The sequence below is a fragment of the Neospora caninum genome, chromosome VIIb (assembly GCF_000208865.1).
Source record: "Neospora caninum Liverpool complete genome, chromosome VIIb".
NCBI classification, from domain to species: domain Eukaryota; phylum Apicomplexa; class Conoidasida; order Eucoccidiorida; family Sarcocystidae; genus Neospora; species Neospora caninum.
Window position 1 is genome coordinate 1,833,835 of NC_018394.1, and position 16,376 is coordinate 1,850,210.

Here is a 16,376-nt window from a genome sequence, read left to right on the forward strand (position 1 = left end):
AGTTCCACAAGAAGGAAGCGAGAAAACCGGAGCGTGAAAGCGCGGCTCTCGACCTTCTGCGCCGGATCTACGCACACACACGGCTCCTACATATATATATATATATATATATACATGGAGGTAGATACGTGTATATATATGTGTATGATGGTAGGCGTTGGAGGGGGATAGACCTATAGACAAGTGTGAAAGAGTCAGGAGTTGGAAGCATGAAGAAGGAGACGTGTGAGCTGTCAGGTGCGTGGCACAGTTGTGCGGGTCGCGTTTCCTTGGCGCCTTACGCGATGGGATGCACGGCGCCCCGCTTACTTGGAGGTTGTTGCTTTGCTCGCGCTTTTTGATCCATGCGCTGCCTTGGAGCTGCGGATCGACGAGCAAACACCAGCGTTGCGAGTTCGTCAAAATCGCGCCGTTTTCGAGAGACACCTGGTCGGAAGGTAGGCCTTGATTGTTCCACCTGAACAAAGAGGAAAACGCAAACGTGTGAAGAGAGGCACGCGCTAAACGGCATCCCCTTGTTGTTTGAGTTCCGTACATACATCCGTCCTTCTCTCTTTCGTCATATTTCTTTCTCTACTGGTATCTGCCACGATCCATCTCCTCTTATCGGTATCGTGCCTTCATCCGTCCACACCGCTATCTCTACATGGTCATGCGTCACCTATACATATTTATACATATATATAAAAATAAATAAGTATAAATGAATATGAATATATATCGATACATGCGAAGCATCTATGAACCGTTTATGCCCGTCTCTTTCTGCTTGAGGACATGTGTGATGGTTGCGTCCAAGCATTCCGTGTTCTAAAAGTTGAAAGCTGTGCACGAGGAACTGCCGAGAGTTTGGTCACAAACTCGGTCTCTTGTGGACGGCGCGACAAACGGAAAGGTGAGGAAAACATTCGCCAGAGGGGACGGCAGCCCCCCGCGAGTCACTCAGACTGTACGTCCGAGCCAGTGCTGTCCCTGGCTTTTGCCGTGTCCTCGCCTTGAACTGTTTCTCCAACTTACATGGCCATCTCGGCGTCGGATGTGAGAAGGAGAAGCGGATTCGGTTCGGGACTCATGGGCACATGTTTGCTGCGGAGGAACTGCGCGAATTTCTCATTCTTAAGCCAGTCGCGATACTTCTTCGTGAAGACCCCGGCGTATGCGACAAAACTCGATGCCAGGAGAACGTCTCCGACCATGACGCGAAGCTGGCGGATACCCAGCAGGCACACGCCACGCAAAAACCAAGTCTTCCCCCTCTCAGCCACACAACCATGCATATATATATATATATATACAGTTATACAAAACATGGTCTCTGTGTATATCGAGACATCTCCATTTGTGGAATCTGTAGATTTCTACGAGTCAGAGGGGAATTTATGAAAGGAAGAACGGCATCGTCGAGACAGATCGCACCTCAGTGACGTAATGACAACATGCTTGCATCATTGATGATAGATACAGATAAATGCATTTAGTTTATATGTAAACGCAGGATGTTCTTTCGGAGGTGGACTGCGGGGATGTACCTCTTCATTGAAGTTCTCGATCGACTGTTGCCACCGGGTCCCCTCGGATCCCAAAGCGTTCATGAGCCTCTGCGCCATGTCCAGCTTCGTGCGACATTTGTTCGCCTCGGCTTCTACGGCGTTCTTCTCTGCAATTGCTGCGTCGTACTCAGCGACCAGCTTCCCCAGCTGAAACAGCCCGCAGGGAAAAAAGAGAAACAGAAATGTCCAAAAGAACGGACAAAAGCATAAAACGCGCAGCAGATAGACGGGGGAGACGACCCAACGACAACCAGTTTCCTGAGGTTCGCTCCAACATGCCGCCGACACAGCAAACAGCCGACGCATGGAAAAAAACGTCCGCCTCTGTTGTTCTGCGAGTTATGGTTGGGAGTCCACCAAACGTGCAGAGACTCCGGTGTACACATGAGAAAATGTCGCATTCAGGAGCACCTCGTTTGCTATGGAAGCCGTGCAAGACCGTCTTGGAGAAAACGCAAAATGCGAATTGAGGATGGGACACGCGACGTTATCAGACGTTTTGTGAATCCGAGCTTTCCTCGGTGGAGGCCCGCATTCCTGGAAACGAGACAAGGGACTTCCCGCCGAGAGGAGTCTCCTCTCAGGCCTACATTCACCTTCTGTAGCATCCCGGCGTCTTTCCTCGGCCATGAGTTGTTCCACGAGGGATCTTGAGTATCTTGCGAACGCCTTTTGAACTTATTTCTAGCTGTCGACATTCCCACGTGCTGCCTGTCCACTAGATGCACACATGCATCGACGCCCTGGCACCCGCTTTCCTTTCCCTATTTACACCGCTTTATACATGGATCCATATATATATATATATATATATATTATTTTATATGTATTTATATATTTGTATATATATATATATATATATGTACGTATGAACATCCGGGTGTACGCAAGCCTACCTTTCGCAGGCTGTCTATCGAATTACGTCCGAGAAAAATACAGTGCAGTAACTGTATTTCTGTGCTTTTTGCACTTGCGCGTGTGCACGTCTACTTCAGCGTCTATCCCTGTGTGCTTCTCTTTGAGGGGCTCTGCGGCTCGTGGACGAAAAAGGTTTCTTCATACCTTTTCTTCCAGTTCTGCGACGAGTTCCTGGACGACAGCCAACTTTGCATTTGCCTCTTCGAGCTGCTGCGTCGCCTCTTCCAGAGCTCTGCGCTTTGGCGCCACCGAGTCTACAACCTTGTAGAATTGGTAGATGTTGATAACCCACTCCGCAAGTCCGGCGGCTGCTGTCGATTTCTTTTGAATGGCCTCGCGGTTGAAGTGGGGCAGAGCCAGGAGCGGCTCTACAGCCTTGAAGTTGTGCTCGGGCACTCGGCCGTCGTCGATGATTTGCTTGAAGTCCTTCAGAGTTTGCAGAAACTTCTCGGGGTTGTTCATCATCTTCTGCGCACCTTTCCACGACTTGTCTTTCAGCTTCCCTTGCTTGTCGACCTAGAGAGCCCGGCGAGGGACAGGCGCCAGAAACGACGCGCATACCCACGCGAGAGAGGAGCGGAAAAGGAGAGAGGCGAGAAAGGCGAGAAAGGCGGGACAGAACGAAAAACCGCAACCGCAGGGAGAGAGAGACTCGGCACGAGGAAAACGCCGACGGTGTGCACGTGAGAGGGGCGAACAAGGGCGAACGGAATCGGCTGAACACGGTCCACCCCCACCGTTTTTGAACCGGTATGTTCACGAGAAAGAGACAGGAGGAAGCGAGGACAGGCGAGTCTGCAGGTGCGAAATGCTCATTCGCGAAAAGGCGCCGTGTCGAGAGCTCCAGAGAGCCGCGCTAACCCTCACGCGACGACCTGAGGGATACGCCGCTTTTGCAGATGTGCCTCATTCCGGCATGCCCAACTAAGACGAAGGACCGACCGACAACCGAACGTCCTCTCATTACACTCCAGTACATGACTGTTATGATGCACACACAGAAACACCCTTCAATATACTAATACGTACATGCATACATACATAATACATACATACATATACACAGCGTCATGTGTGCATGTGACTATTTGTATATGAATCGCAGTATGTAAAGCCATGTGTGGATCTGTGTCCATACGTCCGGTTTGCGAATCGCTGTGCAAGATGCGCTTCCAGGAGTAAGTGGGCGCTTGCGGAAGGCACACAGCGGGGTTGCTTGACCTCGTGCCGAATCCACTTCGAGCTTTTGTTTTGTGCTTGCGGATGCGTTTTTCTCGATGTTTTGTTCTCTTTCCGAGAGAGCGGTTCGCCGCACGTTTACCTCGATGTTTGGGTCTACTCCTGCGAGCAGATGCATGACTGCAGTTGTGATGTCGTCTACCCCCGGCGGCGGTTTGTTCAGCGACTTTGCCTCTTGGAAATCCTTCTTGTTCAGGGTGTTGAGAGCCGCTTCAGCTTGTTGCACGAGAGGAATGGCCTTCGCGAGGTCCTCTTCGCAAGAGGACTGTTCGCAAGAAGAAAGGGAAGCGAAGGCACACGAAAGCTCGTGAGCGTCGAACCCCACAGCGCAGGTACACTGGACGCGTCGGTGCGGGCCCACCAACTACCTATTCAGAGATACATGAAGTTATAAATAAGAGACGCAGTCACACACACATTTGGCTTGGAATGGAGGTGTCCTCCGTTTTCTGCATGGCTCCGTACACAGACACATATAGAGATGCAAACTCGCATATTCATACACAAATATTTACATGAATGAATATGTTTCAGAAGGACTTGCACGACGCTTCACACATATATACATCTATACAAATATAAATATAAACATATATATATATATATATAGTCAGGTGTAAACGAAGCATCTCGTTGCGCCCGGCGAGTAGCAGAAGACACACTTCTTGTTTGTATCGGTTTTGTCGATACGGTCGCCAATGGTAGTCCCAGCACACACATGCCTGATGATTGACTGTTTGGTAGCTCTTTGAAACGTGGTTTTCTTACTCTTTGTTCGGACACGTTTCGCTGGATCTCCGCGCACGTTTGCGCCTCCAGGTTTGCTTTCTCAGACTCCGCAGTCACCTTGGCCTTCTCTTCGCCAACGCGCTCTGCGAAGGCGTCGGCGGCCGCCTTCTTCTCCTCGACGACAATTGTCTTTTCCTTCAGGTCGTCCTCCAGAGCCGAAACCTTCTCCTTCGTGTCGATAAGTTTGTTCAGGCCGGAACTCAGCCGGTCGCTCTTGCTCTTCAGAGAATCAATCTTCTCTTGCAGCATCGCGCCGTACAGTTTGGTAGACTCAATGAACGTCTTTGGCGTGATATACGCGTACCTGAAAAGCCCAGCAAAAGAAAGCAAAGAACAAACGACAAGCAATTTACACGCTGGAACTCCGTGGAGTCACGGTTCTCTCAAGGGACAACTCCGCCAACATGAGGATACATACATATCTATTTGCATATATCCACATATACTTATGTAAGTATACATATACATATCAATATATATATATATATGTATGTATGTATATATATATATATATATATATATATATGTTAGTACATATATATATATATAGTGAAATGTTGTATTTGGGGTTTGGCTTTGGTTTCCTTCCCCTTGATCATATGCTTCTGTTTTGGGTGGCGGCGCTTCTTTGTCCTTCGTTTTTCTCTGTCTGCTGAGCTTTCGGTTTTATCCGTTCTCCTTCCCCTTCGGATTCCTCTCCAAATCCACTTCTCCCGCGTTCCCCTCCACATTCCCTCTTTCTTTCTGCCTCTGCAGTCTTTTCTTGCCCCGACCTCTTCTCGTTCGCCAGGTACTCCTGCGCAGCTTCGTTCACTGAGTAGAAGGCGTAGGGCATGAATTCAACGACGGCTCTTCGAACGTCGTCGTCGCCGAGCGGCAGCGGCGCGAGGAATTTCGCCGACACCGAGAGCAGCGCCTCCGCGGGCCAAGGCTGAAACCAGTCGATGATTGTGCAATTCACAATCGCCGGAAACTTCCGCGCGCAGTTCCTGCAGAACGCAAACACGCCCCACTGAGACTCACGCGTTCTTGGCCTTCTGAGAGACAAGACAGGACTTCTCGTCTCTCTGGTTTCGTCTCCAAATATACAAAAGGACATCGGGATCCCCGTTCAGGTGAGACCCGTAGTCGCATACGCATGCAGCTGTACACAGGAATGATAGAAAGATATATATATATATACATAAACATATACAAATATGTATGTATGTATGTATGTATGTATGTATGTATGTATGTATGTATACATAAGTATGTATATGCCCATCGAAGTAGAGAGACAGATGTAAATCAGTATATGCAAACACATAGTTATGTAGATACAGACATATGTACATATATATACGCACATAGATGAATACACGTGTACGTATACCTCCATATATGATTATATACATATATATAGTGATGTGTGTGAGTCGAGGAACGAGGCACAGTCTAGTATACGCGGATGGGGAATGGTGCGAAGACGCATGCACGTGTAATGCAGATGTGCTTTTCCGTCTATCTTCTCGATTTGCACCTGATGTTGTCACCAACAGGAGAGAAGCAGAGAGCCATGTGCAGGTTTTTCTTGATTCGCGAGATGAAGAAGTCCCAGAGCGCGTCTTTTGTCTCGGGAAGTCCTGCCGCCTTGACTGCCGGTCGCACTGCATTGAGGATTTGGTCTTTGTCTTCCGGCTCGAACAAATCCGCAATGTCCCCGGAGGCGAGCAAGTCGTTTATGTACACCAGGAAGTGTTCATCTGTGCACTGCGACTCATTGAAGAGGAAGAGAACGCCTTCATCTTTCAGACCAGCCCTGTTGTACAAATACTGCGGCGCACACACGACACAAGCCCAGCCTGGGATTTTCCCTGCGGCGTCAGCAGGACCGAGCTCCCGAGCACGTTTCTTCCCGCACACACACAGTGGCAGAAGAAGGCGCGATCGATCGCTCCCAAAAATACGGAAACGAACGAACCGTCCTCGAGAGAAGAAAACAAGGCTTCTTGTCGTGCACCGCCCACTTCTCTGTTTCCACACTCGGCACTCTCGTCGCCGCGCGCTCGTTCGGCAGTTCTGCGCTCTGTGCCCAAACCGGCAACGTTCTGTGCATGCGCGCGTTTGCCTCGCGCTTCACTTTGCAGGAGGGAGACAGGGTGTTCCTGGCGCACGTGGCGTGGGGTCTCACCCGAAGATCGTTCTTCAATTCTTTGACATCGTACTTGGAAGAAATGGTCACTTGGAAAGGCATGCACGAACTGATGAAGGCTGACAGCTTGGCGAGCGACTGCTTCCCAGACCCGCCAATGCCGACGAGAAGAGCGTGGCCCGAATTGTTGATGATTCGCGTGATTCGGCACACGTGCTTCATGGCGTCTTCGAAGAGAACGAGATCCATCACTGGATTCACGTCGTTGTACTCCGTAAGCGCCTCTTGCAGGAGTTGGGACAGCTCCGCCATAGACCCAATGCGATCGTAGCCTGACACGCACCCCGCGCAAAACGACAACGCCTCGCACGTTCTGGGAATGAAACCAAGAAACCCAGACACTTGAACAGACCCCACAAGCACACAAAAGAGGAGCGAGCAGCTGCGAGGGAGACACAGGGCAAAACGAGAGTGAGGTGTTCGACACAGGCCTTCGGGCCCCATGAGAAAGGCAAACACCAGATGCAGTCCTCGGAACATGTATATATATATATATATATATATATATGTATATATATATATTTATATACATACATTTTTGTAGATGGAGAGATTCTTTCCTGATGCATGCGCACACCTCTATGCATGTGCCGATATATAGCTATAGCTGCAGCTGACGAGGTTGTGCCTGAAAAAAGATGTGTTTGTGTTTAGGCGGTGAAAGGAGAAGCGACTGTGGAAATGCTGCATTTTTAGATACAAGAAAGGCGTCCACGTGCTCCTCCACATTTTGTTTCATTCGTTTCCAGAGCTTAGAACTTCTGCGCCTTCTTTGCCCGAGTCTGCCCGGAAAGAAGAAGCGTCGAAAGGCCGAGCGCCGCTGCTTGCAGCTGCCTCAGAATTTGCTCCCTCGCTGTTCCTCCCGGGAGGGACAGGATTCCTCTCTGTTCTGAGCCAGTGGCTGTATATGGCGAGGCGCAAAGTTAGGACAAACGCCTCAGAGGTTTCCAGGTTCCTCCCTCTCTCTACTCTTCGGGCTGACTCTCGCTTTTTTTCTCGCGTTCCTCTCCCTTTTCGCCGCCCGTTCTCGTAGTCTCACCGGGGTCTTGGAAGCCTCTGGCGAAGTGGCAGAAAATGAGCGTTTCGGGGTTCTTTGCCTGGAAGAACTTGGCGACGTTGAATTTGCCAAACATCTTCTTCGCGAGATCGGCGACGCGGGCCTCGTACTTTGCGCAGTCGGCCTGGCTCACCAGTCGGTCTCGGTAGGTTCTCTCGCACTCGTGCAGCCAGAGGATGACCAGCTTCTCCGCTTCCTACCGACGCGAAAAGGAGAGAACGATACATAAATCCAGGCAGCGAAGAGATAGAGAGACGGCGACCGAGGAGACACAGAGGCGGCGACCGAGGAGAGAGAGAGGCGGCGACCGAGGAGACACAGAGACGGCGACCGAGGAGAGAGAGAGGCGGCGACCGAGGAGAGAGAGTAGATCGGAAAGAGATGCTGGATGGGGAGAACACAAACCTGGAAGAGTTGGGGAGTTGCCGCAAGGAGACTCTGGAAGACGCTGCTTAGGTGACGCATGTTGAACTCGTAGTGGAAGTTTGCGGCGGTTTTCCGGAACGCTTGGACGACCTGGAACGCATGCAGGAGACGGGAAGGAGAGACGCAGGCAAGTTCGCAGGAGCCTGTCAGGAAGGCGAGGACGGCAAGGAAAGACGCATGCGTCGCGCGCAGACACAGCTCCACGCCCGGTCGTCGGGGCGCGGAGACACCAACGATTTCGTCCAGAAGCTGCAAAACGAAGACCGGGGCCGAGCGCCGGGGTGGCCTCCCATGGACGAGAAAGACGCATAGGAGTCGTCATTTGGACAGCTTCCGACAAAGGCCAAAGGAGCGAAAACGAGAGGAGAAGAGAGGAGACGGCTGGTCGCTAGCCGCCTCGCGAGCCGAGGTGAAAACGCGCCAGCGTCGTGGAATCAGGAGAGACTCTGCGCCTCTGCGGAGGGGGCGCGAAAAGACGCCAAAGACGCTTTCTGTCTCCAACTCACGCCAGGGTGGAGCGAGTGTTTCTCTCTGATCGTTTCGGTTCCCGCTGTTCTTCGCCGCGGTTGTGTGTCTCGCCTTGGGCGCGGGGCCTACCTCGGAATGCAGCGACAGCGTGGCCTTGACGACGAAGGAGATTTGCTCCTGCACAGCCTTTCGGAAGTTCTTCTTTTCAAAGTATTTGGACAAGATGGTGTTGTAGATCGTGAACAGCGACGTCTGCTCGGGCAGCGGAGTGCTGAGCGTCCAGAAGTGCCGTTGCAGGCGAGGGTTCACGGTGAACGAGCCCGCTGCCGGATTCAAACACGCCAGACACTGTGTGTTGCTGATGTCTTTCAGCTGCATTTTGTTCCTGTCGTACCAGTGCTGGTAGTCCATGTGCTGTCGCAGCAAGGCGATCGCCGTCTGCGTGTTGTAAGGGTCCAGCTGGGGCATGTTCAGGTCGTCCAGGAAGTACACCAGACGCAGTCTGACGTCCACACCCCAGGAAAAACCGTCATGCGAAACCGTCATGCGAAACCGTCATGCGAAACGCACAGACAAAAGGCGTACAAAAGGACGAAACGCACACAGAGCAACGGAGAGAGTAGGAACAGTTAGGTGTGCGAGTCTGAGTGCGTCTGTGCGGTTGTTGCGCCCCCGCCGCCAGCCTGGCTGCAGCTCTCGTGGACGGTCTGTGAGTCTGTCGTTTCCCCAAGGCAGAGAGTTCTAGGCAGAGTTCCACAAGTCGCATCTCCGCGAGGCGGGCGAGAGAGCGAAAGAAATGCGGAGGGGCAAAAGAGGATACTTCAGCGGCGTCCAGGGCTGGGCCTGGCAAGGAAAGCATATCTCGATTGTGCGGGTATCTGCTGGCATTCAAGGTCTCAGACGCTCTTCTCCTTCCTGATGTTAGTCTAAGTTTTTCTGGGAAGTATATACTACGACTATTGAACAGCAGGAACGGCCTCACAGCGCCTTTCGGCTCTGAAACCTTTTTCTCTTCTCTCTCGCTCTTCTTGTGCCTCATTTCTTCCGTGCTCCTCTCATATCTCCCCGCTCTTCCCTTCCTCTGCGCACATTTGCCTCCCTTTCCTCTGGCTGCTTCGCGCACTGGTTTGGCGCCGCCGTGGTTGTCTCTCCCTCCCGTTTTTTCCCCCTCGGTCTCGCGTCCACGTCCTTCCCCGGCTGTCTTCCTCTGGGCTTCCCACCCGCATGCAACGGCTCTCGGCGTTTCGCGCCGCGGTCCCCGACTTACTTGCCAGGCGGGCCGTACTGGCGTCCAGCTTTTTTTTCGAGCGGCTGTTCGAGGAGCGTTTGGAGGAGGGCTGAGTCGGTGTAGAAGTTGAAGTTGATCACACAGCTCGCGTACGTTTCTTTGTCGAGTGAGCGGAGCAAACCCTTGCAGAGTTGAGTCTTCCCGCAGCCGGCGAGGCCAATGAGCATGACTGGCGCGTGAATCTTCACCAGAGCGCCGACAAAGTGAAGCATGGCGACCGTTTCGGGAGTCGGCACTGTGAGGTCTCCGACAGGCTTGTCGGCGTCGAAGTCCGTCTCCGGGACGAGTTGTTCCCAGAGCTCGAGTTTTGCCTGGCCCACAAAATAGTCGAAAACGGTGCCTTTGCTCGGGAACTTGATGGTTTTCCATTCGTTGCGCCACCAGTTGCTGAACTGTCTCCGGTAGTCGATGCCGTCCTTCTCGTGGAGACAGCCGCCACAGGCCCAGATGCAGCAGAAGACAAAGGCGTACTCCAGCGCCTGAGGGTCGTCGCCGAGCGAACTCTCGAGCATTGCGCACAGAGACGCGACCAGCGATATGTTCACGATAGGCATGCTCAGCTTGCAGTTCCTCTGGATGTACGCCAGAGTCGCTGGGCAGTACTTGTCAAACAGCTTTTGCAGCTGCGTCTTCACCTCGTCGCTCCAACGCATGCGCTTGATCCAACTCTGAGCGTAACTCCGCCACTGATGGCCTGGGACAGGGGCGGGGAAGGACGCGTTTGCGCGAGGCGCGGAATAATAAAGCAGGGAGGACACGCAGAAAGCAGAAGGCACCGAGACTCACTTCGCTAGCAGCGTTTCATGCGGACCGCAACACAGACGGCGAGATCACCGTTTGAATACATGCAGCGAATGGCCCAAAAGACGAGAGAGACAGGAGGAACAAGAGACTGAGAGGAACGGAAAGAGAGTCACTCGGAGGGAAGGGGGCAGAGTCACCAGCAACCCGATAGGGTGAAAAATCTAGATCACACAGCTTCTTTGCACCGGACGCCAACCGAAAACTGCCCGACGTCCACACAGCACCCCCCACCTCGCTGTCGACACACGTAGATGCCTAAACATACGCACCCTTCGTTTTCACCGATATGTGAAGAAGGTATGGGCATCACCGGCAGGTTTTCATGCGCAGCAATGTGTCGATGCGGCAGATTCGTAGTCGTCGGGAGAACCTGATCAAGGCTTTTTGCTAGTCCGTGCAGGTGAGTGACTGGATTGAATCAAGTCCTTGGGCAGACCCCAGTCGCGTCAGGTCAGTTTCTGTGACTGAACCTGTCCACGAGCCCTCAGCCCCTTCGAGCTTCCCTTCTGTCGGCATTCGCGCGTGTTAAGGTGAGGCACTGAAGACGAGTCGCTGCGCCGATGCCCCCTTTCAGCCTTTTCCCCTCGGTGGCGGCCACAGACTCGGGCCGCTACACGTGATCTGTTCTCGGTGCCTACCGGCTGTGTCGCTGATGAAGAGAATCCCCGCTCTGGAAACAGTGGCAGGCGTCGCGAAGTTGAGGTCTCGGATTTCAAAGAGCATGCGCATGTGGGGCCGTAGGGGAATTCTTTCGTTGCTCGCCAGAGTGAGGATTTTGTTGTCGTCCATGACGGAGTTCATGGACTCGATCCAGTTCGCGTCCAAGTCGCCGTCGAGGAGGATCCACTTCGGCGAGGTGTCTTGAATCTGTCCGAGGCTCCGCATGGTCTTCGACAAGAGCCCGTCTTTCCACTCGCGAGTGCTCATCTTCACGTACCTGATGCGGCGCGCGCGCGAGAAGGCAAAGCGGAGAAGGAGACCGAGCCAGGAATCGGAGAGAGAGACACCGCAGGAGACAGAAGTCAACCCCACACAGACATCGGTTGTTCCGCGCGTGCCTCGACTGCGACACAGAGAGAGTGAGAAGAAGATCGTCTCTGCTCTCCGTCTCCCTTCTCAGATATGCGGCCGCGGCATATTCCCAACGAGACGCCTTCTCGAGGAAAAGGCACATCTTGAACACAGAAAACTTCCCCGAGCGAAAAACGAGCCAAGCTCGGCTTCACGGAGAACGCCCCCAAGTAATACCCTGCGTGACGGTGTCCCTCTCGCTGCTCCCTCCGCGGCCTTTGCGCCTCTTCCTTCTGCTCCGATTTCTGTCTCCTCGCCCAAGTGTGGCGTCGCTTTTCGGGGCCGCCTTCGCTTCGCCTTGAAGCCGCCAGGTGTGCCCCGGGCGCCTACCCGTAAAGCTCGTTCGGCGAGACTGCTTTGGGATTGATGTCTACGAAAGTGGTGCGAAGTCCCACTTGGTCTTGCGCACGTGCCAGCGTCTTCCAAACGGAGCTCTTTCCCGCGCCCGCGGGGCCCATGACGAAGACGCAGTGGCGAATCTTGAGGAGTTCTTGCAGCTGAACCACTTTCAAGACGAACTCGGGATGCGCCGTCAACCCTGCGTCCCAGCAGGTCGCCTCCACCACCGCCTCGAAATCCATGTCGCGCAGGCGGGGCGGATCCACACCGGGGAAGAGATCCGCCAGGAGCCCTGAAAGACAGGCACCAGGACCGGAGAAGAGCGCGCACTGGACGAAGGGTGAAAGAAAGCAAGGCCGAGACGGCACAGCAGGATAGGGGAGGAGAGGGATGAGGCATGCATGCCTGCCGGCACGTTTGGCGGGAAACGAAAGCGTTTTCTTCAAAGAACGCGACCAATTCGCACACCTGCCTTGACATACCCACACCCACGTCTTTGCCAGCACATGTGGGCATGCGTATCCACACGAAAAGCATCCAAATCTGCATGTATATATATATATATATATATATATACATATATATATATATATATATATATATATTTATGACTGGTTTGAGGCGAGGGATATGTGCTGGTGTGTTGCAGTCTCACCGGAGAATATTTTGAGGTCATCAGCGACAATTTTGGCGATGTTTGTGTCTCGGAGGGCTCTCATCAGGAGGGCCTTTTCAGGCAGGTCAGGCTCCGCTCGCTTGAAGGAGCCGGCGACGACGAGGACGGATTTGATGGCGCGCAAACCCCAGTCGTAGTGGGCCGCCTTGGAGAGCAAATCTCGACACAGCGCGTAGAGGCGCGTGAACTTCCGGGCGAGAACCTTCGCCTCCACAAACCCCTCAGCCATGAGCATGTTTTCGCAAATCAGCTCCAGGTCAGGCACCATGACCGTGATCGGGCGAAAGAGCGTCTTGAGGCCCTCCGGCAACTCGGACCGCCCTAGGTAGCCAGGATTCATCTGCGCAAGAGGCAGCGGGAGGGACAGGAGAGGCAAGGAGTGAAGCAGAGAAACACACATGCAAGGGGAACGGCAACAAATGCAAGGTCACAAAGTGAGGGGGGAAGAACGACACCAGAGGGTCGCGACAGGCCACACAACTGCACCGTCGAAAACGATTCGGCGCAGAGAGAGAGAAGACACGCGCCGTCGAGGAGACGATCCAAAAACGATGGTCTAGGCGGCGCCAGCATGGAGAAACTCGGAGATGTGCACGTAGCCCACATCGAGCACAAGTCGCAGCCGGCCGCCTCACATATCTCACTCTATTTACACATGTGCGAGCATTTAGATATAGTCATGTAGACACGCACACCTATACCCATGAATAAACATGCAGACACATCAGTATCTATCTATCTATCTATCTATCTATCTATCTATCTATCTATATATATATATATATATATATATATCTATCTATCTATCTATCTATCTATCTATCTATCTATCTATCTATCTATCTATCTATATATATATATATATATATATATGGAAGACTGGATGTGCGAGACGGCGGGAAGGTTCCGGAGAAGTGTTTTTTTATCGGCAGCTTGGAAGCGTTGTCCATGTGCTTGTCCTTTTCGTCGCGGTGTTCGTTTTCCCTCACGGTGATGAAGACCCCACAGGTGGGGTCAAGGGCGATTTCGTCGCCCTGTAAGGTGAATCTGGAGACGCCGGCTTTGATGGCATCGACGACGGCTTTGAACTGGACAGAGCAGACACTGAGGACTGCGGGGATGAGGCGGTTGAATTCGTCGAAGCATCCCCAGGCGCCGGAGGCGGCGAGGCCTTTGAAGATGTTCCCCATCGACTGGTAGTCCATCTGGTCGGAGCAGTTGAACACGTAGCAGGCCTTTCCGAGAGCAGAGGCGAGATCCTTCGTCGTCTCCGTCTTTCCTGTCCCCGCAGGCCCAGCAGGGGCGCATCCCATGCACAGATGCAGAGCCTGCGCGGCCGTCACGTAGATGCGATCCGTCAGGGGGGTGACCACGAGCCGGGGCCCGTTCCCGAGGTACTCGTATCCGTACACGAACGAGGCGTCTGTGATATTCACGCGCATCGTGTCTTCCGCTTCGCTCCAGTGATACTTTAGCTGCGACTGCCACTGGAACGCGTCCTTCGAAGCCGCGCCTTCCTCGATCAGCCGCGCGAGAACGTCCCGGCCGTGCGTGTCCACGGTAATCAGACACATGAGCCGTTGCCGCATCGCGGGCGTCAACTCGCCTTGAACCATCTTGATCGTCGCCGTCAGCTCGTCGACGTGCGCCGCCAATGCGCGTCGAAGGGCCGGGGCGTCGCCCTGAGGAGACACGAGCGGACGAAGACGGGCAGAGATGCAGGTGCCGAGCGAAGGTTGCGGAAACGCGCGGATGCAAGTGCACGCAGATCCAGGTCGGCGGGGCGCTGCGCGGGACGGATACGCCGACAGTCCACGCCCGAAAAGAGGAGAAAACGCCGCGAAACAAAAGGGAAACGAAAGAGAGGTGGAAGTGACGTCCACAGAGATCTTCAAGAACAGTGCGTTTCAAAATATAAAACGACGCACGGCATGTGCGCAGGTGTAGGCTTCTCCATGTCTACATGCATATACTTTCACGCATCTACAGCTTTGCTCGCCTTTTTGTGCACGTGCAGATATAAAGATCTGGCCTATAAACAGACATATATATACATATATATATATATATATATATATATACGTGAGACGGAAGAGAGCGGTTCGTGCGTGGAGACGCGTGGAAGGTTCGGGCGTTTGCATCTATCTCGGAGAGAGTGAGAAGTCGAACCCTGGGGCCTTGTGCTTCGTCGCTTGCTGTCCGCGGCAAATGGAAGGCTCGAGTGTCGAGATACCTGCTCGAGATGAGAGAAAGCGGATTCAACGGCGAAGACCCAAACGGCCATGTCGACAAGCAGCGTGACTTGCGCCACAGGGTCGGTGAGGATCCACTCCTCTCTGGACGGTTTCGACCAGCGGTCTTTGAGGGACTTTTTGACGTAGTGCAAAAGCGTGCGCTGCATGCTTGTGATGCAGTCGTACAGGTAGTTCTCGACCTGAGAGAGAGAGAGATTAAGAGGAAGAAACAGAGAACAGGACACAGACGATGGCGGAGAGGGGGGGTGGTGTATGTGAACGACCCGTGTCACTTTCCCCACACACAGCGTTACGCGATCAAACGAATACGTGAGATTCCGGGTCCCACGTTTTGTCCACGTTCCCCACGAGGCTCTTCTTCTCTTCTCTCCGGTCTTCTCTCTAGCCCCTGTCTCTCTAGCCCCTCTCTCTTTCTCGCTCTTGGTGCCCGTCCTCTGTGTGTGCCCGTCGGCCTCTCATTTTTTCTGTTTCTGTGTCTCTCGCATCGGTTCTTCGTGTCCTTCTATCTTCGGATGTCCTTTTCTGTCCTTCTCGTTTTGCCTCCCTGCGCGTTTTCCCTTTCCCGCGTCGTGCGCCCTTGTTCTTCTCGTTCTCGCTCACGTTGCCGGTGAGCATGAGCGCATCGGGAAACTTGACAGATTCTTTTCCGACGCAGCTTTCCATGCCGACGGCTGCGGGCCTCGCCGGGGCTTCGCAGTCGCCCTCAAGTTGGAAGGCCTGAACTGCCTGGAAGATTTTCGACATGTGTTGCATGACTTTTGCGGGAGAGTTGCCGTTGGAGAGAATGTCGAGAAGATCGACGGAAGAGACAAAGTAGAACCGGGGAAACAGCCGTCGTTTGCTGTCCATGAACTCGTTCAGCGCCTTCTCGCACACACTCAATTCTTTCTCCGCGTCCTCAAGCCTCTTGAGGATTCCTTCTGTCGCACAGAAATCTCGGACCACAGGGTGGGTCCGCCCCAGAGCGAGAATCGCCTTCACACTGGCGTCGATGTGGACGAAACGCGAGGCCTGCTCAGGCAGTTCCTTCTTCACTTCTTCCGAGTAAATAAACAAGTTTTCCAGAAAGGTCCAGGACCGCTGCACCTCGCGCAGGAGCTGCGTCACCTCCGAAATGTTCGACAACGTCTTTTGCCAGCTCAGGACTGCCGTCTCAAACGTCGCAAAGAACCTGGAGACACACCAAGCAGGAAAGGCAAAGAGTGGAGGCGCGTCCGCGGTGTCTGTACACTCCAACCGGAGACACTGGGGGACAGAAGGGAAGAGACCCAAGGCGACAGAAAGGGACACGGAAGAGAAACA

General features: G+C 53.3%; 1 protein-coding gene across 1 annotated transcript in view; it reads right to left on the reverse strand.

The window, feature by feature from the left end:
- The window catches only part of NCLIV_026260 (GA26239, related), a gene marked incomplete at both ends in the record, with an annotated part of 36,876 nt that overhangs the window by 11,071 nt on the left and 9,429 nt on the right, over window positions 1-16,376 (reverse strand). Inside the window, 19 exons of the mRNA XM_003882820.1 lie at window positions 310-457; window positions 1,018-1,205; window positions 1,530-1,697; window positions 2,613-2,984; window positions 3,790-3,972; window positions 4,476-4,800; window positions 5,270-5,485; window positions 6,019-6,311; window positions 6,670-6,962; window positions 7,730-7,943; window positions 8,153-8,422; window positions 8,771-9,143; window positions 9,909-10,623; window positions 11,372-11,670; window positions 12,135-12,435; window positions 12,799-13,159; window positions 13,809-14,501; window positions 15,053-15,253; window positions 15,675-16,245. Coding sequence (XP_003882869.1) covers window positions 310-457; window positions 1,018-1,205; window positions 1,530-1,697; window positions 2,613-2,984; window positions 3,790-3,972; window positions 4,476-4,800; window positions 5,270-5,485; window positions 6,019-6,311; window positions 6,670-6,962; window positions 7,730-7,943; window positions 8,153-8,422; window positions 8,771-9,143; window positions 9,909-10,623; window positions 11,372-11,670; window positions 12,135-12,435; window positions 12,799-13,159; window positions 13,809-14,501; window positions 15,053-15,253; window positions 15,675-16,245 — 6,184 coding nt within the window. The remainder of the gene's footprint in view (window positions 1-309; window positions 458-1,017; window positions 1,206-1,529; window positions 1,698-2,612; window positions 2,985-3,789; window positions 3,973-4,475; window positions 4,801-5,269; window positions 5,486-6,018; window positions 6,312-6,669; window positions 6,963-7,729; window positions 7,944-8,152; window positions 8,423-8,770; window positions 9,144-9,908; window positions 10,624-11,371; window positions 11,671-12,134; window positions 12,436-12,798; window positions 13,160-13,808; window positions 14,502-15,052; window positions 15,254-15,674; window positions 16,246-16,376) is intronic.